Source organism: Colobus angolensis, unplaced genomic scaffold, assembly GCF_000951035.1.
Source record: "Colobus angolensis palliatus isolate OR3802 unplaced genomic scaffold, Cang.pa_1.0 Scaffold23, whole genome shotgun sequence".
Lineage (NCBI taxonomy): Eukaryota > Metazoa > Chordata > Mammalia > Primates > Cercopithecidae > Colobus > Colobus angolensis.
In genome coordinates, this window is record NW_012115488.1 from 15,684,910 (window position 1) to 15,711,638 (window position 26,729).

A 26,729-nucleotide genomic window follows, 5' to 3' on the forward strand; every position below is an offset into this window, starting at 1 on the left:
GAAATCATTAGCAAAGGATAGTAAACAATGCACATATACATATACCTGTGTATGTATATATATGTTTGCATATGTGTATATATATACAGGTGTGTGTGTGTATATATATATACACACACACATATACAAGGACTTGTGCTCATAATAGAGGCTGGATGTGATAGAAATATCAATCAAAATATTGACTATAGAGACGACCCATAAGAGGTGTTCTCCTGAAATTAAAATCATGTATCTTTTTGTTTTTTCTAGAAATGAGTTCATTATATGTTTTGATGAATCTCAAACATATTAGAAATTATTTGATACCTTTTTTAAAGTTTTCAGCAGTACTAACATAAAATACAATATGGTTGTTTCTAAATAAATTATTTTCTTGGTGGTAAGGCACCCAAAATATTTTCAGAGTTCAGCACTTTCAGGAAGAAAATGGTTAAATGTCAATATGTTACTTCATCTACAAAACGCTTTGTACAACTTATTCCACTTGATAATGGGCACTGATTATTTTCAGCGCAACTATAAGACACCCTGTCAGTGTTAAGATATTCTTGATGTTTTCAAAAAGTGTGCTTACATATACTTAAAGGATCATAGTGTATTTGAGCAGGGAGCAAATTCTATTTCTGGTGTGGGAGCCATAAAAATCAACTGTGGTTGTTCTTATTTCTTAGATTTGATTGCTATTCCTGACTTTGCATCTGGAGCCATGGAAAATTGGGGCCTTATTACATATAGGGAGACATCACTGCTTTTTGACCCGAAGACCTCTTCTGCTTCTGATAAACTGTGGGTCACCAGAGTCATAGCCCATGAAATGGCACATCAGGTACTTGGCACTCATGACATTATCTCGATATCAGTTCAAAATAACATTATATAGAACACCACCAATCTTTCTGAAACAAAATAAATCAACTCATTTACCTCTAGAGGGGAACTTAGAGATTACTAAACCTAATACAACATGTCAAGTAGCAGAGTACTCAGTCTCTGAACTGCGGTGTGCATACTGGAATTTTATCACGAGAAGTAGCCATTAAATTTATCCTCTAAAACCTTTCAAAGCAAAGCCTTCAAATGTCATTTGGGAAAAGAAGGGAAGCGACTCTATAGACACATGAAGCACAGAATTGGAAACCTTACAAACAAAGATTTCTACTAAAAATATTTCTCCTTATATCCCCTGGTACTCTGACATTCCAATCTAGGGCAAAATCAATCTTCCTTCAGTTGGAACCTGTGCTTACATGGCCATGATGAAATACTTCAAGTGAAACTTGATGGGTTGATGATCCTGGGCACATTACCTAACTCTCTGAAGTTCAGTGTCTCCATCTATAAAACGAAATTAATAATAGTTCTGTTTCATAAAGTTATTGTGAGGATTATGGATAGGGAAAGTGTGCAGATCACATAGTAAGCACTCAATAAGTGTTAGTTATTAATGATGATGACAGTGGCCACTACATCTACAAGAAATACTATTTCTTACAGAATAAGGTATCTAAGGGCCATCTATCAACACTGTATTACCTACAAATTTGGAATTGTAAAGCTAGGTCTATAGAGATTGGAGACTATTACCTCTTTCATTTCTGAAAACTCTCTGTAAAGCAGTAAATTATTAAAGGCACCAAAATTGTCTTTCACCAAGTGGGCAAATACCATTCTGTTGTAGAATCTGGTAAAATCTGTTATTTAAAACATTTTAACTTTATCCTTTATCATCACCACAATAATGACTTGTTGTTCTTTAAACCAGTGAACTGAATACTCCTTTACACAGAGAGCCATGCTCAGCACTGTGCTTCGAGAACACATGGGCTGTTTCCTCTGGTTCAGAATCTCCCCACTGGCTCATTTTAGGTGTTTTGATCATGAGTCACCAGGAGCTCTAAAGCACTTAACTGAGTCTGGGGATTTCTGCCCATTGTTTGTAGGGAAGTGCTCTGTAGGGAAGAACTCTGAGGCTCCACGATCCCTCTGGCCCTCCCTTTAATAGCTTCTGTTCCACGGAGATGCAGTCAAGTGCTGAAGCAGCAAACAGCACTGGAATTTTTGCCCCCACTTTTTTGTCTTCCCATTGATGACCATATTAACATGTCACTCTGTGCATAATCCTGGCAAGGATTCTCCAATGCCAACTGTCTTAGCCTGGCATACAAGGTCCCCATGACCCAGCTCCTTTTTACCTCTCCAGCCTCATCTCTTGCCCACACCTAAACTTTAGCCATCCAAGATTATCTGCCATTTTCTGAGCATGGCAGGTTGTATCACTCTGCCTTTGCTCCTGCTACCTGATATTCAGCATACCTGAGTACTATTTGCAAGGCTCAGGAAATGAACACCGTCCTGGCAAAACTGTTTATTTCCTCCTAGAATCCCCTCTGTCCCTGGCAAAGACATTGATCTTAGCACCTGCTTTACTGTATTTATTTGTCTACTGGTTGACCTCCATCATTTGTATTGAGGGAGTGGCTGTATTATATACATCTTTGTATTTCTAACATATGGCATGGTGCCAGGAATGCAGTAGTTTCTCCATAGGTATTTATTGAATGAATGAATAAACTAGTTTTACTAACTGGTGAAGTGACCAGAGTCAGTTTATCCTGTACTTCTTATATTCACCAGTTTTCAAATTGAGGAAACACCTCTTCCTTTCCATGAATGCCCTTCAGAAAGTTGGTGCCCACTTGTAAAGTAATCTGAAGGCTGTCAGAAAAGGCATAGTGCTTAAATGGTTTCTAGAAGCTACAGACTTACAATTTTCTGTTCTGTAACTATAACCAGGCTCTTCTGAATCTTAGAATCTTATTGTTGAAGCTTTGGTCCTTCTAGAGATTGCAATTTTAGAGACATACACTAGATGTACAGTATTAGGCATATAGACTAAATAAATAAAATATAAAAGCATATAAAAGAATAGTAATATTTAAAATGTATAATACAGATCAAATAGAGGTAAAGGGTAAACATGTCGATTATCTTTATGCATCCTTTTTATTTTATTTGTATATATTTTAAATCTTAGACCTTTATTGTTTCTAGTGGCCCATGGAAGTAAGTCAGGGGCAGAGGCTAAGAACAGAATTTGCTCTTCAGTAATATTATATAACGATTATATAACAATCTGAGAGCCCTAAATGAATTCTTATGATTCTCCTAAGTACCTGCTACTTAATATAAAAATATAACTTCACCCAGGACACTTGGGTTTACATTTCTCCCTTGAACATCATCATATACCAAGGACAAGGTGAGATTGTTCTTATTGTGCAGGAAAAACAAACTACCTCCACAAAGTGTTCCATTTTCTTTCTTAATATTAAATCTAATAGCTAGGAAATGTTGGGCAGATAGAATGAAAGTCGAAGAGTTAAGGGCATTGAGAACATACAAAAAAAGAAAAAAGAAAATCAAGCAAAAATGTGGTGGTGAGAATAAGAAGGCAAGAAAATCAGTAGAAGAAAACTGTACAAAGAGAAAAGGGTAGCAAAGGGAGACGAGAGATCCTAACTAATAAAAAAAGTTAGTAACTTTTCTTTTTGCTAAAGTTAATAACTTTTATTTGTTTAACTTCTAATAACATTGAGTTTTTACCTCCTAGTGGTTTGGCAACCTGGTCACCATGGAATGGTGGAATGATATTTGGCTTAATGAAGGTTTTGCAAATTACATGGAACTTATTGCTGTTAATGCTACATATCCAGAGCTGCAATTTGTAAGTTCACAATTCTGTGTATCATACTATATGGTGTAAAGAATCATCAATTCACTGTTAAAATTTCAAGTTAATGTTAAAGAGAAAAACTACATAATGTTGTGGTTTTTGAACATATGGCATTTTGTTTGATACATGAAACAGATCACAGAACTGGATGAAACATTGAAAGTTTTAGAAAACAATCAACATAAATCTGTCACCCCAAAGTTTGTAAACAGAGAAGACAAACTAATACAAATGTAGAGCTGTGTATGTGGGTTGTATACACTGTTTGTATACATCCGCACAGGAATGCCCACAGCTACTAGGTACTATACAGAGTTCTTGGCATGTAACCTGAAATCAACATTAAAGGGTCTGCTGGCTTCCCCAAAATGTTTGAAGGGATTTCTTCAGGTATGTCTTTTTTAAAAACAAATATAGTGATCTGAACACTATACAAATTTGCATATCAAGGTGGTTAGTAATGGTTAATGAGGTCTTTAGGATCTATATTTAGTCCAGTACACTATAGACAGACATGGATTCAAATAGGCTCTTCTTGTTACGGTGTATATACTGAATTTGTGGCTTAATGCCAAAGCTTTATATATTCTCATTTGTAACAAGCTTATACTACATCTCCCTTGCAGAGGTGTTGACAGGATTGCAGATGATAGGTCTAGGCACATAACAAGTATTCAGTAAATGGAAACCATTATTTTATTTCTGTATTGAAGGGCTGGTACATGGTAAACATTCAGGCAATGTCTGAAGGAATATTGGATTTGTATCTTTTTAAAGTAGAGAAACAGTGAAAAGGGAATACATAAATGAAAAAAAAATCTTCCAAGAAATATTGATTGAAATCTTACCTCTAAGAACATCTTACTTAAACCTACTGTGTTTTCTATTGCTTTTACAGTGTCAAATAGAAACTAAAACTAAACATTTTTCTCCCTATTTAGGATGACCATTTTTTGAATGTGTGTTTTGAAGTAATTACAAAAGATTCATTGAATTCATCCCGCCCTATCTCCAAACCAGCAGAAACTCCGACTCAAATACAGGAAATGTTTGATGAAGTTTCCTATAACAAGGTAGTAAATATCACGTGCAGGTGAAAGCTCTGCTTTCAGAAGAAACGTAATAATGACTATAAAATCAACAGTTTAGGTCATTGGTGCCAGTTCTTGCTACTTGTTTCACTTTATATTTGTTCATTTTTCAGACATCACACATGTTTCATAAAATTTAAGCTTCCTTTAAAAACATACCATACTACCCTTTTCTTTATCTCTTTTTTCAACTCTTTTGTTTTTTTAAAGGGAGCTTGTATTTTGAATATGCTCAAGGATTTTCTGGGTGAGGAGAAATTCCAGAAAGGAATAATTCAGTACTTAAAGAAGTTCAGCTATAGAAATGCTAAGAATGACGATTTGTGGAACAGTCTGTCAAATGTAAGTCATCTGTTGGGTAATGGTAATTGTGAATGTTTATAGTTATATATTGTCAGTCAACCATATTTATTCTGCTTGCTAGGTTGCCGTGGTCCATAGAAGGCAGCACTTCCCTTTTTCCTCTAACATCACAGTAGGATGTCATGCTGGAGTGGCCGCGGGGGCTCACTATTTGACCTGACTTTCTTTGGTTTCTCTTCTATGGCTAATACTACATTTTTATGTTGCCTTGATCCAAAATCTTTAAAATGTTGTCATTTCTACCATATAGCACCTAATCTCTGGCAAATTTTAAGGTTGTCAACCATATTCCCCAACATATATTATTTGTTTAGCAAAACTAATCTTCTCCCTCATAAGAAGAAATCTTGCCTCCCTGGATCATTGTGCCTATATTTCTAGTGCCTTTACTAGCTGAAATGCCCTTTCTTCTTTCCAACAATTCAAATGCCACCCAACTTTCAAGATCCAGCTGAGATTTCACCTCCTCCTTACAGACTGTCCCAGTTCTCATTCGTTTGCCTGTCTGCTAAATTCTTAGAAGTGCACTTATAATCTGTTCCACATAATAGTACCCTCTTTTATTGTTTTTATTAGTTCAATAATGATAATGTGCTTAAGAACAAAAATTGTGTCTAGTCTTTTTTTTAAAATGTGATAGCACCTAGCATATGCTGATCCTGTAATGGTGATTAACAAGTAGTTAATGACTGATTAAAGAACTCATGGTCTCTTTGTCTTTGGGATTCATGTAGATCATAGGAAAGGCAAAGCAGAAAAATTCAGTTAATTCAGATGATTCTAATAATTATTAAAATATTTTAAAATTTCCAACTGCAAAGAAAATAATTTTTTATAGAACCATTAGACCCAGAGAACTCATACCTGTAATTAGAAGAACCCCAAGTCATTGCAGACAGAAGAGATCCTTTCTTTTTTATAAGCACTTGTGTCCCAAGGACAGTAATAATATTGCTTAATATTTGTGCAGCAGTTTACAGTTTAAAAAGCACTTTCATGGCCGGGTACAGTGGCTCACGCCTGTAATCCCAAGACTTTGGGAGGTTGAGGCGAGTAGATCACTTCAGGTCAGAAGTTTGAGACCAGCCTGGCCAATTTGTGGAACCCCATCTCTACTAGAAATACAAACATTAGCTTGGCATGGTGGCACTTGCCTGTAATCCCAGCTATTCGGGAGGCTAAGGCAGGAGAATCACTTGAACCCAGCAGCTGGAGGTTGCAGTGAGCTGAGATTACACCACTGCACTCCAGCCTGGGCAACACAGCGAGACCCTGTCTCAATAATAATACTAATAATAACAACAATAATTAATAATAAATAAGAATCAAAGTTAAAGAATAAAAAGCACTTTCATGTTCATTATCTCATTTGATATTTTTGTGCCCTTATAAAACACCCTTATGGTTAAATTGATGTGTGATTTTGTGGTTAAAGAAACAAAATCCAACAATGAAAAATTATTTCACAGCTCTAATTTTTTACTTGCATTTCTTGAAAATCCTGAGGCATATTGAAATACATAGTTCTTACTTATAAAAGTACTTATAGGCCAGGTGTGGTGGCTCATGCCTGTAATCCCAGCACTTTGAGAGGCCTAGGCGGGCACATCATGGGGTGAGGAGATCGAGGTCTTACTGGCCAACATCGTGAAATCCCATCTCTACTAAAATACAAAAAAAAAAAAAAAAATTAGCCAGGCATGGTGGCGCACCTGTAATCACAGCTACTCGGGAGGCTGAGGCAGGAGAATCACTTGAACCCAGGAGGTGGAAGTTGCAATGAGCTGAAATCACAACATTGGACTCCAGCCTGGCAACAGAGTGAGACTCTATCTCAAAACAAAACAAAACAAACAAACAAACAAAAAACATATAAAGATGCTCTTTACTATCCATTTCCATCACCCACCGTCAGTGGTCCAGACACTCTTTCTCCATACTTCCGCTTAAGCTTCTCAACACCAAGTATTGTATTGCTTCTCTCTCTCGTCTCTCTCCATTTCCCTCTCCCTTGCTATGTGTGTGTGCATGTATGCATGTTTGTAGACGTCAGTTTAGCCCCTCTCCAACACGGAAGAATCTATCATTTGGTGTGCATGCTGGCAGTAGAGAGTGGGAGTTAGAAAGAAAATGTGGCCAGCAGTTACCAGATCACTTTAGTCCAGCAGTGTAGATTCCTGTGTTATTTTTTGTCACATCATGCTTATAATCATCTCAAGAGATTAAAGTAATCATCATTACTCCATGTTTATAGGTGAGAAAACTGATACTAAGGGAGAGATTTGCCCAAAGTCACCAAGTCAGTGAGAAAATCAGTACTTAAAATTTGTCTTCTGACTCCAAGTCCAATAGTTATTCTTTCAATTGTATCACAGCTACTTCCTAGTTATAAGAAAAGTCCCCCATCGACCTTCCCCTAAAGGTCTTAGATTTTAACCAACTCCCTTCTGACACCAAAGGGCCCTGTAGTATTAAAATGATAAATTACTGAAAATATCTTGCCCACTATTGTGTCACATAAAGTCAATTCTAATACATGCCAATAGCAACTTGAGAATGAGAAGAATTCTTTGCTGTTATTTTTCATAAGATCAATTAAAGGCATTTGAGAGCCTTAGCACATACTTCATTTTTTCTCATTTGCAGTTGCCCTTAACTACTGGTTATTCAAGGTTGATTGCCAAGTTGGTACTTTTCTTAATTCTTATTTTATTCCCAGTTAGTTCGAAATATTGTACAGTCATCACATGCTGTTGGGATAGCCACTGTAGGAATACCCAGGTAAACAGAGGTGTTTCCACTGCTGTCAAAGAACTTGCAATATGGCAGGGGAGAGTTAATAGTACTAGAGTTGCCTACATGCTAAATAGGGGCATGCGTAACATGCATAATGAAATAATAAAATAAGACCCTTTCTTAAGGGAAAGAGAAGAATTGGATAGAAAATTCAACAAATTGATTCTTCCTTAGAACAGTTATTGACTTTATTGAACTTTTTAAGGAAACTTTACACATGCATATATATAACACAAATAAATAACTTTTGTGAACTTCTCTCCTAGGTCACTGCAAACATGCCTCTTTTTTCATTTTCATGTTCATTATCATGTCTGGATGAATTATTCCATACAGCTCTTTTAATAAATGCCTGCATCCATGGCTAATGTGCATGTTCAGCCAACTAATGATGCCTACATGGCAGTGCTCTTTTGTTCTTGTTTTGCAGAGTTGTTTAGAAAGTGATTTTACATCTGGTGGAGTTTGTCATTCGGATCCCAAGATGACAAATAACATGGTAAGGATAAAGAGAGTCAAAGAGTAGAAGAGATCTGTGGAATAGCCTGACCTGGAGTGAGTATGACATACAGAGTAGCCCACCTGTCCCTTTTAAAAGCTGAAGAGAAAGAAAGTCCCTGCAATTTTCTGTAAAACAAAACTGAAGGGGAAATGCTTGGGATATTTAGGGGGATGATGCTGTTGCTATTACATTTTTGTTGTTTTAGTTCAGCTTTCCCACAACCCCACTGCTAGCTAAAAATCAGCTCAAAATGTTTTTGAGTGGTTACTACTGCATTGGCATCCCTTAAGCTCTGAAAAATGCCAAAATAAGTATGCTGTTAGGTTTGGAAATACAGTATATGTTTTTCTTTTTCCTTCTGGGAAGTTATAGAATCACTACAGGAAAGAGAAAAGAAAGTCAGTCATCACACGGGAAAAAAGGAAAACTTTTTATTTAGAAAAAGAGTCGTGTTAATTCCCCTAATTTTTTTTTTTTTTTTTTTTTGACAAAGCCTTGCTCTGTTGCCCAGCCTGGAGTGTAGTGGCATGATCTCGGCTCACTGAAACCTCCACCTCTCTGGTTCAAGTAATCCCTCTGCCTCAGCCTCCCAAGTAGCTGGGGTTACAGGTGTATACCACCACGCCTGGCTAATTTTTTTGTATTTTTAGTAGAGACAGGGTTGCACCATGTTGGCCAGACTGACCTCATGCAATTCGCCCACCTCAGCCTCCCAACGTGCTGGGATCACAGGCGTGAGCCACCGCACCCAGCCCTAAATAGTGTTTTCTAAAGGAAGATTCAGCATTATCCAGTGATCAGAAACCCATACTAGAAGCGCAGCAGCCAGAGGTTTTGTTCTCCATTCGCTATACCTCTATTGATATAAAATTGTTCTGTTGAAATATTTAAAGCTTCCCTGAAGACAGATATTTCCCTCTTATACCACTCCTCTTGGATTTTACTGTTATTAGAGGGTTTTTGTTTGTTTGTTTGATTTTGTTTATTTGCTTTTGAAACAGGGCAGGAAAGAGACTCCAGTCTCAACCCCCTTTTTACTGGCTTTTCCTGCCATGTATTAACTCTGTGAAATCCTATATATATCCCTCAATTCAAGTAATTGTCAGAGAGCAGCCCTGGGATAGCCATCCCTCATCCAGTTGCCTGGATTGCTCTTCCCTGAGATAGCAGCCTGAGTCTTCCGTTCCCCAAGTCTTATTTCTGGCATCCAAAGGAGATGGAAGTTTCTGTCCCTCTGTCTTTGGGTTGTCTCCTCTCTCTTGAGTTATCATAGTCACCTGTCATTTCAGCTCACCTTTCTGGGGGAAAATGCAGAGGTCAAAGAGATGATGACTACGTGGACTCTCCAGAAAGGAATCCCCCTGCTGGTGGTTAAACAAGACGGACATTCACTCCGACTGCAACAGGAACGCTTCCTCCAGGGGGTTTTCCAGGAGGACCCTGAATGGAGGGCCCTGCAGGAGAGGTGGCTGCTTTTCCTCTTTAGGTCTAGCTTACCTCATCTCAGTTTCCTCATCATTTCCTTAGCTTTCTCTCAGCTCCTCTGGCAACTTTGTAGGAGGCTAGTTCCATATAGGAATCGAAGGCCTAAAGTAGACTTGATAAGATTTAAAGAGCTTTATATGACCCAGATTCTTTGTTCAGCAGCACCATTCTTAGCAATTCCATCAGCCTTGAGAACCTCAGTTCTAATGCCAATGGTGGTTAGTTAAACTTTTGTTATAATGCACTGACCTCTGGGCCCTAATAAGCTTTGTGACTGGCCTATACCTAGGAAGTATGACAACAATGCTTCTTATCATCAGAGAAAAGATATCCCCTATGTGATAAATTAGATGCTAAGATCTCCTGTTGCCTTTCATTTTTCAGTAATAAACTATACTGTCTTAAAACATATGTTATGAGTAATAATAAAAGCAAATTCAATTAAACACACTGTCATCTTGTTCACCAGCCCATCCTGAAAAAATCCTAGTAAAGACTACTGAAATCAAGTAACACACTGTAAACATTTCTCTGAACTATTGCTACTAACCTGGGTTCTTGGGCCGTCAGTGCAATAAAAATTGACAAGAAGCCGAAAGAGTTTTCCCAGAGAAGGCTTCATTTGAGCTTATGCCCAGACATAAGGGAGGCAGAGAGAGAGACACACACAGAGAAAGAGAGAATTCCTTGACTGACATTTTAAAAAGAGCTGGTAGAACTTTTTCATTAGGCAAAAGAATAGGTATCAGGGGTAGGGTATGCAGGTTGGACTGGTCAAAGCACATGAAGGATAAGGTAGGCAGATAAGCATTACCTGGTTGCTACAATTACCTTGAGTAATGGGCAACCTGGTAGTCTGGCCAGAAGCAACAAGGCTGTAAATCAGTTGTTCAGCATTTCTTCCCTAAGTAGGACACTCCATGACCTTGGTTATCTCCTAAGGCCAGCTCCTGGAATTAAAAGGAATGGTTCAAACATTAAATTAAGAGGCATGATTCAAACATTATGGCATCAGTGAGGTAGTGGTGTAGGTTTTGTGATCCCTGGGGATACAGGAAAGAGTGCTCTAGTGGGAGTGAATTGAAGCTAAGCCCCCTTTCTACTCTTTCTCACTATTAGCTCTGTTAATAAGATGAATGAGGTTAATTTAAAATGAAATAATCCAAGTGAACCTTTTCTGGTTCTTATGATGATAATTTTGTTTTCTAAGAACTGAGCTGTCAATGCTAGAATTTTTCTGGAAATCAGAAACAATTAGAGAGCTTCGACATATAAAATTACTGGGGCTGGTTTGTTTAATCAGTTACACATTTCCAATCCAGTGGAACCAACTCTTATGCCACTTCTTATGTATGCATCCTTCTATATTTTCTGTGTGTTGTTCTGAAGTCTGAACTTCAGAGAGCTTACACAAGTTGCAGCTTGGTAAACAGGGCTGAATAATTTAATGTCTGCTTCATTATTGGGAAAGCAGGACTCACAATTTTGTAACTTATCAAAGTGTGATGAGAGAGTTCAAAACTGTGAATGACCCAGAATAACAAAGATCTACTACAATAATCTGTATTTTTCCTCCTTCTGGGGCAATATTTAGACAATTCTTATAAAATGATGGCCCGCTAATTCATGGCTATCCAAACTCATGAAGTGCTACTCTCCCTCTCTCTAGCCCCAGATGTGTTTATTTGGAAAAATCCTTTCTCTTCTGGAGCCAAGATACACTGACCGATCCCAATCAATTAAGTCTTAGAAATTCATCTATGTGGAGTTTTTTTCATCTTTTTTTTTTTTTTTTCTGAGAGAAATTCTCACTCTGTTGCCCAAGCTGGAGTATGGCCAGTTTTGGCTCACTACAACCTTGGCCTCCTGGGTTGAAGCAGTTCTCCTGTCTTAGCCTCCCAAGTAGCCAGAATTATAGAGGCACGTACCACCATGCTTGGCCAATTTTGTTGTTGTTTTTGGTAGAGCCGGGGTTTCACCATGTTGGTCAGGCTGGTCTCGAACTCCTGACGTCAAGTGATCTGCCTGCCTCAGCCTCCCAAAGTGCTGAGATTACAGGCGTGAGCCACCACGCCTGGCCTTTTTTACCTTTTTGTGTAAAGATCTCAGTTACTCTTTTGTCTGCTTTACACCTGTTGGTGTTATCAAGCACATGATATTAAATATGCAGGATTATTTTAGCTAATATGACTTGATTTAATAGAGGAAATTAATTCTAGAGGCTGCTAGAAAGTTAATCAGAGAAAGATAGCCAATTTCTCCTCTTTACTACAGCAGGGCCATTGAAAAGTAACTGAGAACTTTTTCTCTAACCCATTCTGCTTTTCTGCTCTCTGCACTTAGCTCTCCTACAAATCCTGAGCTGTAGTATCATTGACTATTTATTTGCAGTCATTCAGCAGTTGGGAGGTTGGATGTGAGTAGTACTGTTGAACAAAAGTATAAGTAAAAAATCATACTGGAGTAAGTTATTTACCTCTTAAGGGCTTTCCCTACAGCTTTGGTTTAGTTATTTGAATCAGCATCAGGCTGGTAGTTTTTGAAAATGTGAAGGGAATATTGGATTTTCTTTCTCATACAAACAGCAGAATTTGTTATGATATGAGATTAGGATAGCAAATGACACAATTATTTGTGGCAGAGTTCCACTAGGTAGACATGGCTGCTGCTTTATAATTATCATGGAGTAATTTTTTGCATACTTAAGGATATGCTAATCTTAGCCTATAAAATTTATAGGACCACTTGTAGGTGGTGTGAAGGATGATGGGCACTTAGGTGCCTTTTACAGTCTATCTGAGTCTGACAGTGTGAAAAATCACAGCAGCATTCTTTTGGTCTGTAACTGTCTTTACTCTCTGTCACAGGTACCTGTGGCATATCCCATTGACCTACTGCACGAGTTCCTCTAATGTGATCCACAGACACATTCTAAAATCAAAGACAGGTAATGAACTAATTAGCCAAACAGGTATTTCAATGTTGAAGTTAAACATGTGTTGAGCTATTTGAAGGAAAGATACAGTAAGTAAATCTAATAATAAAAGATTTGTATTTGAGAGAAATTGTCATTTATCCATATGTTACTAAAATAACTCTTTTAGAAAGAAAATCTGGATTTTTCATTCAGTGGGAAGTTCTCTCATGCTTTTATCATTTAGAGATAGATTATTTACATCAAGAAATAACAGAAATTCATCTTATGTCTTATAATACACACTAATCTATTTTTACAGGTTATGGATGAGGCAAAAAATGTTCAGTGGAAAAAAGCATATACTTTAAAATCGATTGCTTCTGGATTCAAATCCTCACTCTCTCACTTACTAGATGTGTGACCTTAAGAAAATTTACAAACTCATCTTGAGCTTCAATTTTTTCATCTGATGTTGAATAAGGACTAAATCTCACAGAGTTGTTGAGAGAATATTATAATGTAATTTTACCCTCTAGTATAATATATGCCATATTAAAAATACATAGTATAATTTTAATTTTCCTCTAAACACTTTAATACAATTTGAGAGGTTTTCCATCACAAAGTCATGCTTAACCTGGAGTCCTTCTTTTACTAAAATGAACAAATGGATCACCTATTTACACATACATATTTCAATGACTAGTGACTAAACCTTGAGACAAGGACATCATCAAATTAAGCCAAATTCCCGTCATGCTAGTTATCTGGCTCACTGGGCCCTTGCATGCCTCTTAGACCTGCATAGACAATTTTTTAGAACAAATTCAGCAGTCTTATTCCTATGAATCAACTTATTTATTAATTTAATAAGACCATCTTCCCAAAAGAAATCATCCAGTGAACTATGTAAATGAATATCATTATGACTCTCCCCAAACTTCATCTTCCCATTGATTTATAAGTAATTGGATTAAAACTAACAGTTGTAGAGATGTTCTGAATGAGTATGTTGATAATAAAATGCCTATGCCAATTTTATCCTCTTAGATATTCTGGATTTACCTGAAAAGACCAGTTGGGTGAAATTTAATGTGGACTCAAATGGTTACTACATTGTTCACTATGAGGGTCATGGATGGGACCAACTCATCACACAGCTGAATCAGAACCACACACTTCTCAGACCTAAGGACAGGATAGGTCTGATTCATGATGTGTTTCAGCTAGTTGGGTAAGGCAACATTTCCTCTGACTTCATGGGAAATAACTGATCCGTAACCAGATATGCTAGACTTCAATATCGAATGTTCAGCATTGGTCATTCATTTGATATGGATTTGAATGGAATTCAAACAGTAACACTAGTCCAAAGGCTACCCACTAATAACATATTTTGACCCACACTGTGTTTATAAATGTAATCCAATATTTTAAAATGTGGAGAACCTTCTAAAAATCCTGACCCCTGGAATCTTTTAAAAATGATATCTGGCAACTGTGGGTCTTTATCCTGTGGGCCACAGGATAGCTATAAAGGAGAGTGCAGTGGGACAAACTCCCTTTATGCCAGGCCTACTTTCTCCCAAGCACGAATATTCCAAATGGCCTGTTTCATTCACTTAGTGAGCTTTTGACCTCACATTTAAAATGTATTTATGATAGTAGCTGCTACACCAAATACCTGTGTAATCTCTTAAATAAAAAGTACAAATGTAGGCTTAATCTTTACAATTTTAAATGGGTTGTTATGAAATCTAATCATTACTTACACTGGAGAAATTAGTATGAAGTTTGTAGGGAAATGAAGTAATAATTGGCTCTTTGCATTTATTCCTCTCTAGACTTTCCTGGAAGGACAAAATGTTTTCTTTCCTTTTCTATGTATCATCAACAGAATAATGTGTAGAATGAATTGGGTCACAAGATCACCAATGGGTGGAGGGAATTGAGGACCAGGAAGTATATTGTGCATTGTAAGCTTTCTTTATTCTGAGAATTACTGTGATGCACTCACTTAACTCAACGTGGCATAAAATTTTCTTTCAGAAGCTTGTTTAGGTCAAATTGAGTGACAGTGACCAGCAGGACATCTCTGAAACAAAGTTTCTTGGTACACTAGAATCCTTCAGTTAGAAAGAAAAGAGAAAGTGAGGCTTAATCCTCAGTACCATGGGTCTCAGGAACATCTTGGAGGCACAGCTCATTGGAGGCCAAAATTAGGAAAAACACCATCCTACATATGAGTGAATGCATGAAAGGTGCGCTAAGAAGCAGGCTATTGCTAGCTGAAGGAGGCTTGCCTGCTCAAAGGAGGAAGCTCTGAGCAGACTGAAGAGAAGACAGATTAACAATGCAAGACTAGGAAAAAATGGAGAATATTGATAACTCAGCAAATTAATCTTTTAGGTAGTTGTGAAGTCTTTTTTGCTGTTTCTAGCCTATACACTTAAGATTGTCTAAATTTAGCAGGAGGAAATTTGCAGTTATTGATGCACTGGTGGAAAACCAATCACCTTTCTTCAAGTTAAGAATATTCAAGAAACTTCAAGTTTCTTGAAGTTAAGAATACAAATTTTATATGAAAACAGAAGATTTCAAGTACTATGCCTTCACTTACTAATTTTTTGAACTTGGGCAAGTTATTTTTTTAACCTTTTTAAGCCTAAATTTTACAGTCTTTAAAAGTTTATTACTAATAATATCTGACATACAGGGTTTGGAGGATTGCGCAGGTAATGAAGATAAAGCAGTACGTACGGTACTTACTCAAAAAATGTCAGCTGTTAACATTATTAGTATTATCTAATACAAATTAGTTGAAATGTCATGAGATGAATAGGAAGAGGAGGTGACAACATAGGAAAGTACATTTCAAATAATGTGAAATTGGGAAAAAGGCAGAATGTAAGTTTGTGTATTATTATGTTTGTTTGCAACTACATATGAAAAAAATAAGTGCGAAGGGGAAATAAAAACCTGAAGGAATTATTTTAAAATGCTATTGGTGAGTGTGTAGGGTATTGAAATTATGAGTCTTCTCTAATTTCTGGTTGTTTTGTCACTATGAGTCTAATTTCCAGTTGTTCTGTAATTTGTTTATATTTACTTATATTACTTCTATAACAAAAAACAATTGCATAAGAAAACAATTTAAAGCTCTCATAATAGATAAAAATAAATAAAATATTTTTACTTGCTGTTCTTTCTCAATACTATAAACCACTTTCCTCCCTGCTTTATGAAACTTCTATTAAAGAATTGAGGCCCGGCATGGTGGCTCACACCTGTAACCCCAGCATTTTGGGAGGTTGAAGTGGGCAGATCACTTGAAGTCAGGAGTTTGAGATCAGCTTGGGCAACATGGTGAAACCCCGTCTCTACTAAAAATACAAAAATTAGCCTAGTGTGGCGGTGTACGTCTGTAATCCCAGCTACTCAGGTGGCTGAGGCACATGAATCGTATGAACCCAGAAGATCACGCCACTGAACTCCAGCCTGAGTGACCGAATGATACTCTGTCTCAAAAAACAAACAAAAAAAGAATTAAAGGAAACAATAGTGATCATATTTAGTTTGGAGACAGAATTTTTTCTCTTTAATTAAATTTATTTATTTATTTATTTATTTATTTATTTATTTATTTATTTATTTATTTTTGTAGTGACAGGATCTCCCTATATTGTTCAGGCTGATATTGAATTCTTGGCCTCAAGCAGTTCTCCTGCTCAGCCTCCCAAATTGCTGAGTTTACAGGCATGAGCCACCACACCCAGTGTAAACTGATCTTTACAAGAGGTGGTACTATTTAGTTCTTAATGGACAAGACATCATTATCCAAGGGCTTGCTCCAGAGCCATTCTCCTAACCACGACACAACACTGTCTTTTTTTTTTTCCCTTCCCCTTCCTTCCCCTCCTTCTCCTTCTCCTCCTTCTCCTTCTCCTTCTTCTTCCTTTTTTGAGGGCCCTGCTCTGTTACTCAGACTGGAGTGCAGTGGTGTGAGCATGGCTCACTGCAGCCTCAACATCCTGGGCTCAAGCGATCCTCCCACCTCAGCTTCCTGAGTACCTGGGACTACAGGCACACACCACCATGCCCAACCAATTTTTAAAATTTTTGACAGAGATGGGGTCTGCCTATGTTGCCCAGGCTGGTCTCAAACTTCTGGGCTGAAGCAATCCTCCTGCCTCAGTTTCCCCAATTGCTGGGATTACAGGTATGAGCAACTGCACCCAGCATGGAGAGAGAATTTGATTCAAGAGTTGATATTTATTTTAGTTAGGTTTTCATACATTTTAAATGTAATTTAAAGACATGGGTCTTGTATAAGTTGAGTGGAATTGAAATGACAACTTCAATTTGCCTATAGAAAAAGCTATATTTGTTTCTTTTAGTAGTCCCACAACTTAAAAAGAAACCCCCAGATTGGGCTTGGTGGCTGACGCCTGTAATCCCAGCACTTTGTGAGGCTGAGGCGGGCAGATCACCTGAGGTCAGGAATTCAAGACCAGCCTGGCCAACATGTTGAAACTCCACCTCTACTAAAATTTTAAAAATTAGCCAAGCATGGTGGTGGATGCCTGTAATCCCAGCTACTTGGGAGGCTGAGGCAGGAGAATCGCTTGAACCCAGGAGGCAGAGGTTGCAGTGAGCCAAGATTGTGCCATTGCACTCCAGCCTGGGCAACAGGAGCGAAACTCCGTTTCAAAAAAAAAAAAGCCCAAATTGGTGCTTCAAGACTATGATGTTATTTCTCAAAGGTACAATCTAGCTGAAATTGTATACAAGTAAGTAGGTGTAGATTTTTACTGTTGGGCTAAAGTTTATGTTTATCTATTTTTATTCTTTAAGCTAAACAAACATTCAGAAAATATTCTATGCATTTTTTGAAGCATAGGTTGAGTAATGAGGACTTAGATTTTTTTAATTAACCAATTTAGTAACTATATAAAAAGAAAAGGAGTCGCTTATGAATAAATATTAAAATTAAAAGAAACAGGCAACTATAAAAGTAAGTATTTTTAATAATGGCATTGATTTTAGTAAGAAATCAATTAGGCTGGGCTGAAAAGAAAAACTGGCTTAATATAAAGTAGTTTTAATATGTCAAATATTCTTTCTAAACTCGTGACCCTGGAATATCATTTCCACCTATTTCTGATTCTAAGGTATCAACTGTGCCAGGTATTGTGCTACTCACACAGGTGGGAAGGAGTAGTAACATTCTGTGGATTTTTTTTTTAACACTGCAGACTAGCTGGGCGGGGTTGGCTTAGCACTGTAATTCCAGCACTTTGGGAGGCTGAGGCGGGTGGATCAACTGAGGGCAGGAGTTCAAGACTAGCCTGGCCAACATGGTGAAACCCCGTCTCTACTAATAATTACAAATTAGCCGGGCATGGTGGCACATGGCTGTAATCCCAGCTACTCGGGAGGCTGAGGCAGGCAAATCGCTTGAACCCAGGAGGCAGAGGTTGCAGTGAGCTGAGATTATGCCGTTGCACTGCAGCCTGGGTGACAAGAGCAAAACTCTGTCTCCAAAAAAAAAAAAAAAAAATACGGCAGACCACAGAATCATGAGTATATGGTCCAGCCTTCTGTCTTCAGGTGAAATTTTTGAAAAAAATTTCCATAAGTCTATTTTAAAGCAGTAAGTCATCATGATTGAGAAGATTAAAGGGACAACAAAGGTTGGTTCTTTTTCATTTCCTTCTGGTCTCTTTTCCCTCTTTCTAGACAGGAATTTTAAAAATTCATAAGCCCAGCAGAGGTAGAGCATTGTTAATGATTAGCTCAGAAAGATATCCTTTGTTCTGGAATCAGTTTCCACATTACACGATTGTGTTAGTCTGGGAGTTGGGTGCTCATGAGAATGGCTTATAGACCCTGTGTGTGCACATAGCCTCCCAGAAACACAGGTGAGAAGCACTTTCTAATAGTGAGGTTATAATGGTTTGTTTCCTCTGCAGAAGATGCACCAGCATTTTGGTACTTAGAATAATAAACATGTTGTTTATTCTTCTCATTAAAAGAAAACATAGAGAAGGCATGTAACTTTAGAATCTAAAAAGTGAAAATACTTGTTTTGCCCTATTCACAATGATGATCACTTCTCTGGTAGGATTAAGGACAAACATCAAAGAAAAACAAGACATGGCGCCTGTCCTCAAAGTTCCCAATGTACTTGGAGAAACAAGTCAAACCCACACGTGAAGCAATTAGAGAATGATATTATATGTAAAAAGTTTGATATTATTTGGTACTAAATGTTAATATTGGCTAATATTTATTTCATTTATTAACCTTTTGCTATGTGGTAGACACTATTCTAAATGCTTTTTAAAATATTAGCTCATTAATCCTCACAACAAACTTATGATGAAGATAGTATTATTATCCCCATTGTACAAAGAAGGCAATAGATCCAGAGAGGTTTGGTAATTTGTCCAAGATTACCCAGCTAGTCAGTGGCAGAGCTAAGATTTAAACTGAATGGTCCAGCTAGAATGACCTACTTCTGTTATTGTTCTCTATTTCATATTTGTTTTAATGTTAAAAATATTAAAAACTATAAGATATGCACAAACCACCACCATTTTTTTTTATACCTCAGTGCAGGGAGACTGACCCTAGACAAAGCTCTTGACATGACTCACTACCTCCAACATGAAACAAGCAGCCCCGCACTTCTCAAAGGTCTGAGTTACTTGGAATTGTTTTACCACATGATGGACAGAAGGAATATTTCAGATATCTCTGAAAACCTCAAGGTTTGTGTTGCTTTTAGAAAATGTATTAAGTAAATACACAGTGTCTGGAGTATCAGTGAGGCTCAGTCTGTTTTGTCTGAAGTCCTTGAGGTTAAATCTGGAGCAGCTCAGGAGACTGACTGATAGCATTTAATGGTCAATGGCCCTCATTCTTTATCATTGCCAATCCTAAGAGCTAGATACCAGGATCACGTGCAAAGCATCTCTACTAAAGGTGATTTTATTTTATATCCATTGATATTCCCCTTTCAGATAGGAAATTAAACCATGTTTTAATGCAAAAACTGTTTCCTAAGTGTGGTGGGTAGGAGTCAGAAAAAGATAAGAGAAATACAAAGATACACTGTTTGGGGAAAGATTGGGAAATATGCAGAAAGTTTAGAGTTGAGCCCTTTAGATGGGCAAGAGCTGTGTTAAGGACTAAATTTAGCTTCTCTGTTAACCATGTCATATTTTCTGCAGCGTTACCTTCTTCAGTATTTTAAGCCAGTGATTGACAGGCAAAGCTGGAGTGACGAGGGCTCAGTCTGGGACAGGATGCTCCGCTCGGCTCTCTTGAAGCTGGCCTGTGACCTGAACCATCCTCCTTGCGTCCAGAAAGCTGCTGAACTCTTCTCTCAGTGGATGGAATCCAGTGGAAAATTAAAGTAGATATAGACTTCTGTCCTACTCTTTGTTCTTTTCTCTTTGATGTAAAAGTCTTTGATCAAGCAAGACATTAGATCTAAAACCTTTTAGTGAGGATAGAAAAAAAAAAACATGCTGGGAATTACAAACCCTGTTCATGCTCTCACACTGTAAGTGCTATGTATGGAGACTAGTACAATCTCTACTATGAAATGTAATGGTGTCCATTATTCCTGTGCTGGCTGGGTGCAGTGGCCCATGCCTATAATCCCAGCACTTTGGGAGGCCGAGGAGGGTGAATCACTGAGGTCAGGAGTTCAAGACCAACCTGGCCAACATAGTGAAACCCTGTCTGTACTAAAAATGCAAAAATTAGCCAAGTGTGGTGGTGCATGCTTGTAATTCCAGCTACCTGGGACGCTGAGGTGGGAGAATTGCTTGAACCTGGGAAGCAGAGGTTGTTGTGAGCCGAGATCACTTCACTGCACTCCAGTCTAGGCAACACAGAAAGGCTCTGTCTCAAAAAAAAAAAAAAAATTTCCTGTGTCAAATTGTTATAAGATGCTATCATAACATAACTTCTCTCGCTATAACTAAATCTCAGTGAGCTTTTTGAAATCCTTTCTTGAATTCTTCTTTTTAAAAAAGTAATTCAAGTTTTCTTCTTTTTGGACTTTTTTCCTTGTTGGAATTCAAGCCTGAAATCTGTTTTACCAAAAAAAAAAAAAAAAAAAAAAAAAAAAAAAAAAAAAAAAATAAATCTATTTTTCTCTTCTTTTTGTTTTTTTTCGAATGGCTTGTATGACTGAAGCTAAAATGTAAACATCCCGCTGCCCTATACAAAATAGAATACTGTTATTTCATCTTTATGCTGGTTACAAGAAGGATAATCTTAACGTGCAGTAACCCACCTACAGTAGATATAAATGTTCAACGTGTTGAATATACCTATGAGAATATTCTAGGTAAACTTACTTATGCTCATAAACAAAAATATGTAATTAAATATTGTTGGTTTTTTCTAAACTCCAAGATTGCTAGTATGACTTTTAATGAAGAATTTCTTTACATAGATCAATTGATTACTTCATTCATTTGTGGATTTGAAATGTAACTAGTTGCACATTTCCTTTATGCCAGCCAGGTATTGCTGTAGGAGCTAAGGATAAAGTGGTGAACAAAACAACCATGTGGCCTACCTTCAAGAAGCTTACAGTGTGTTTGTTACCAATTGTTATAAATTTGTTCAGCAAAATACACTAAAGTGAAAACAATATGTATTATTTGATGTATTAATTATTTGATCTTCATTATATTATTCAATGTCACTTGGAGTATTTAAGTACATATAGTATAGCGGAAGTAGCACAAGTATTAGAATCATAGGTTTAAATCCCATCTGCAAAATTGCAAATTATGTCATCTTGTGCAAGCTACTTAACTTTTCTGAGATTTATTTCCGCTTTAAAAAAATCAGGATAATAGCTATCTCAGAGGGTAGCTTTTGACAGTTAAATAAGATGTATGGAGGCTAGTACAATCTCTACCACATGGTCACTTCGTGACAAATGCAAGTTTCTGGCTTCACAAATGCAAGTTTCTAGCTCCCTCCTCAATGCTCCGTGTTGTGTTTTTTCTGAGACATCAATAACAGTTCTTGTTGATCCATTGACATTTGGGATTAAAAAGTCATATGCCCATTTAGAATAAAAACTGGTTAATGTCCTCAAGATAATAAAAATCAAAATAGTGGTGTCTTTTGTAGAAGGACAGAAAATCATGTCACTGCATCTTATCAGTTTTAAAAAATTACAAAATAACTAGACACTAATGACTCGTACTAAATTAAGATGCTCTAGGCCTAGAGAGTCAAATGACTCCTAGACAGGCCTCAGAAAATGCTTTCAACTAGGCCAAGTGCAGTGGTTCATGCCTGTAAGGCTAAGGGGTGAGAAGATCACTTGAGCCCAGGAATTCAAGACCAGCCTTGTCAACATAGTGAGAGCCCATCTCTACAAAAAAATTTAAAAATTAGCCAGGCATGGTACTGTGTGCCTATAATCTCAGCTGCTCAGGAGGCTGAGGCAAGAGGATTGTGCAGGAGGCTGAGGCTACAGGGAGCCATGATCACGCCATTGCACTCCAACCTGAACAACAGAGTAAGACCCCATTTCAAAAAAACAAAAGAACAAGAAAAGAAAAAAATGCCCTCAACTTGGTGATGAAAAAGCATCAAGTAATCATCTTTTAAAAAAATTCTTATAGCACCAATAGTGATTACTACATGGTAGAATTTATATAAACCAGTAGTTTTGTATTTCAGAAAGCTTTTATATTTGTTGACTACATCAACTTTCTATTTTCACCACAGAGTGGGTTAAAATTTTATGCTTATTTTCTTGCTAACATTTTGTCATCAGTAGGAGATAAAACACAAATGATTTGCAGAGTAAAAGCACATAAAATATTTTTATAGAGTTTGGCAGAGAAAAAGATTTAATACATTGAGTACTGAAAACAATTCAGAGATTATTCTGTTATGGAATTAAAACTGTCATAAGAGAAAAGAGTTTTTCTTTCATAAAACTTTTTCTTCATTTTTGTGCTTGATATTACAGTATACCAACAGATGTTTTAAAGATTGTGTATTCTGTGGGTGCTCAGACGACAACAGGATGGAATTACCTTTTAGAGCTATATGAACTGTCAATGTCAAGTGCTGAAAAAAACAAAATTCTGTATGCTTTGTCAACGAGCAAGCATCAGGAAAAGTTACAGAAGTAAGTTCAATAGTTTAACTAAATGGTTATAAGTAAACTGACACAAATTCAATGAAGTCACTAAAACTTCAGCCACCAGTTTTAAAGGCATAAGATAATTGAATCAGAATGTGTATGGCTTTAACTTTACTTTCAGAAAAGTATATATTGACAAAATGCAAACAGTGAAAATAGGTATTCCCTAGTTATTAACCATATGATTGATACTAGACAAGTGGTTATGTTTTATCTTCAGAAGCTTGAAGGAAAATTATTGTTGTAAAAGTACACGCTTGCATATAAGATGTACAAATGATGCTAATCAAAGTTCTTTGAAATAATAAGTAAACATTTTTGCTAGGAACAAAATAAAAATTATTTCTAAAAATGGTAAAAGTTTAATTGGAACATTAAAAAATTGGTAATTATACTTTTATCATCCCTCTTTCTGTTCTATTCCTTTAATGTATTGGTCACTTAAGTTAATGTCCATATACAAAATAACTACTATTTAGAAACAAATTATTTTTCTTTCTTAAGGTTAATTGAACTAGGAATGGAAGGAAAGGTTATCAAGACACAGGACTTGGCAGCTCTCCTTCATGCAATTGCCAGACGTCCAAAGGGGCAGCAACTAGCGTGGGATTTTGTAAGAGAAAATTGGACCCATCTTCTGAAAAAGTTGGTATTCGTTTATATCCAGTGTGTGTTCTTCCATACAGATGTCTCAGTTGCCTCAAACCAAGTGGAATCGAATGTTTCTCAAAGTATATAAATGATACCATTTGTATCTAAATAGTTCAGTGGAGTCAACTTTGAAACTCCCTAGCCCAAATTATCCTATCCAGGGGTAAGGGAGAGAGGTGAGAATAAGGGAATGGGAAACAGCCTTCTCTCATTCAGTACAGGCAAGAAACCACTGGGAGCAAGTCTGAGTTAAATTAAATGCAGTCATCAGCCCCCTCCCACCATTCCTTCTTGGCTGTCTCCTCAGCCCAGAAGAATCCCAAGATGCCTTGTATAGTGCATCACACATATGTGGCCTCGTTTGTTAATACAGTTTTGTACTGGGGGAGAACCTCAGGAATTTTGGTAAGACTACTCCTCACCCCGAGAGCCCCTGTGGAGGTGGCACAGTGGAGACCTTGATTCAGGTGAAAGAAACCCAGTCAGGAGTGTTTGGGGAGCCCTCCCTCCAAATTGTTTTAGTTCTGAGTCTTTTCTGTGGTTTCAACTTTGGGGAGAACTGCAGCTCATTTCAATATGTTCCTGGATCTAAAATATCCCTCAGAAATAACCAATAATGATTAGATTTTGTTGGAATGGAATGTGTAAGACAGCATTGCTTTCTCTCTCTCTCTCTCTCTCTCTCTCACACACACACACACACACACACATACACACACACGCACACATCACAAAACCCTGTAAGGCATTCAGCCATTCTCCATCCAAATTTAAAATGTCATTTATGACTTATATGGAAATATGTTGAATCAGAGAGATATGATTTGCTTCGTTTATGTCAGGCCAGTTAGCATCCCTGATGTCATTAATTCCTAGTTCCTTCTCTTTCATTTCATAGCCATGAAAGGTTTAGAGTCCTCAGACAGCTTTGCATAAGCAAAAAGCACATTTCCACTTCTCTCCCAAATGCTCAAGGAGTTGACGTCCACATGAGACCAAATAGAAACTGCTTTAATATGTATGTGTGTGTATGTTTCCTTTAAAACTCTACTTGAGCCATTGTTTGTCTGTTTGCATGATTGTCATTTTCCTCCTGAAATGATCAGACTTTTTCTACAATGCTGTGGGTTTCATTTTAAATAGGAAATGATGTCCCTGCCCAACCATGTGCAGAGCCCAGACCTGGAACCATATTTTTTCTGAGCTGTAACTGTGCTCTGCTTTATCAGCATGAATCACTTTGACCCGTAGTACAAGTTTTCCATATATAAAACATCGGGTTGAAGGATGCATTCTGTGGCCATTAATGAGAGTTCAACCAAGTAACATTGCCCCACTAAACACAATGTTTAAACACAGTGGTATCCAAAATGGGATGAGAAAGTGTGCAAGAAGTTCAATACGTTAGAGTGTCTATTATTTCTTACCTAATTTTAAATTGTATATTGTTATAAATTTATAAACATAAATGATATATAGCATAAACAGTTAAATAAATATATTATTTGCATTATTTATCTCATGCTTTTAATTTTTTTATCATTCCTTAACATATGCATATAATTTTTTTAATTAATTAATTTTTTTTGAGATGAAGTTTCACTCTTGTTGCCCAGGCTGGAGTGCAATGGCACGATCTTGGCTCACTGCAACCTCTGCCTCCCGGGTTCAAGCAACTCTCCTACCTCAGCCTCCCGAGTAGCTAGGATTACAGGCTTGTGCCACCACGCCTAGCTAATTTTTTTGTATTTTAGTAGAGATGGGGTTTCTCCATGTTGGTCAAGCAGGTCTTGAACTCTTGACATCAGGTGATCCGCCCGCCTCAGCCTCCCAAATGCTGGGATTACAGGTGTGAGCCACCGCGCCCAGCCCATATAATTTATAAATAAAAATGTGTATATTGAGAGGTTCTTGCTCAAAAAATCTTTACTGACAGAAGTATGCAGTGAAAAAAAAGAAAGTAGGGAACACTGCTTTAAACAGAAACATAAAATTAAACATAAACATTGCTGAATAACTAACCATATTTCCCAAAGAAGCTGTATCTACATTTTCATTTTATAGTAAAATTTGATAAGTTTCACAGCTTTAGAATTGTACTGAATGAATGTTATTATGGTAATTAACAGTATCTATTGTAATACATAAGCTTATTGCATAGTTATTAATATACATTAAAAATATAATACAGGATATAATAAACATAAGGTCAGTATTTCTATGACTTTCTATGATGTTTCTTTTTATTTTCAGGTTTGACTTGGGCTCATTTGCCATAAGGATCATCATCTCTGGCACAACATCTCACTTTTCTTCCAAGGATAAGTTGCAAGAGGTTTGTGACTTTCTAATGTTAACAATTTCAAAAAAAATGTTCAAACTGTAGAACTGAAAGTAAACTTAGATATAATCTGATTCGAAGTTCTCATTTTATTTTTTAAAAAAGTTGTTTGTCCAATGCCACATAGCAAGTAAATGGAAGGGACAGGATTAAAACCTGACACGTGGCCGGGCTCACACCTGTAATCCCAGCACTTTGGGAGGCCAAGGCAGGCAGATCATGAGGTCAGGAGTTCCAGACCAGCCTGACCAATATGGTGAAACCCTGTCTGTACTAAAAATACAAAAATTAGCCAAATGTGGTGGTGCGCACCTGTAGTCCCGGCTACTTGGGAGGCTGAGACAGAAGAATCACTTGGACCCAGGAGGCGGAGGTTCCAGTGAGCTGAGATCACACCACTGCACTCCAGCCTGGGTGACAGAGCCAGACTACATCTCAACAAAACAACAACAACAACAACAAACCCTGACTCTTAAAATACTTAAAATACATATATTTGTAGCATTCAAAATGAAAATAGACTTGAGAGGTGAACCCTTTTGTATTATTTCTTTCATATTGTATTATGATGCAAGAGTGATTATATTAAAGTTTGGAAGCGTACTTAATGATCTTATTAACAAAACTAGTGTTGGTAATTCCAGTTGTCTTT

General features: G+C 37.1%; 1 protein-coding gene across 2 annotated transcripts in view; it reads left to right on the forward strand.

Moving 5' to 3' along the window:
- ERAP2 (endoplasmic reticulum aminopeptidase 2) overlaps positions 1-26,729 on the forward strand; it is a 43,717-nt gene that overhangs the window by 13,241 nt on the left and 3,747 nt on the right. For both annotated transcript variants that reach the window (XM_011944298.1, XM_011944300.1), the window contains 13 exons: positions 675-829; positions 3,614-3,727; positions 4,678-4,809; positions 5,038-5,169; positions 8,417-8,485; positions 9,778-9,953; positions 12,841-12,920; positions 13,941-14,124; positions 19,507-19,663; positions 20,126-20,310; positions 22,909-23,070; positions 23,590-23,730; positions 25,990-26,071. In XM_011944298.1, the coding sequence (XP_011799688.1) occupies positions 675-829; positions 3,614-3,727; positions 4,678-4,809; positions 5,038-5,169; positions 8,417-8,485; positions 9,778-9,953; positions 12,841-12,920; positions 13,941-14,124; positions 19,507-19,663; positions 20,126-20,310; positions 22,909-23,070; positions 23,590-23,730; positions 25,990-26,071 (1,769 nt within the window). The remainder of the gene's footprint in view (positions 1-674; positions 830-3,613; positions 3,728-4,677; positions 4,810-5,037; positions 5,170-8,416; positions 8,486-9,777; positions 9,954-12,840; positions 12,921-13,940; positions 14,125-19,506; positions 19,664-20,125; positions 20,311-22,908; positions 23,071-23,589; positions 23,731-25,989; positions 26,072-26,729) is intronic.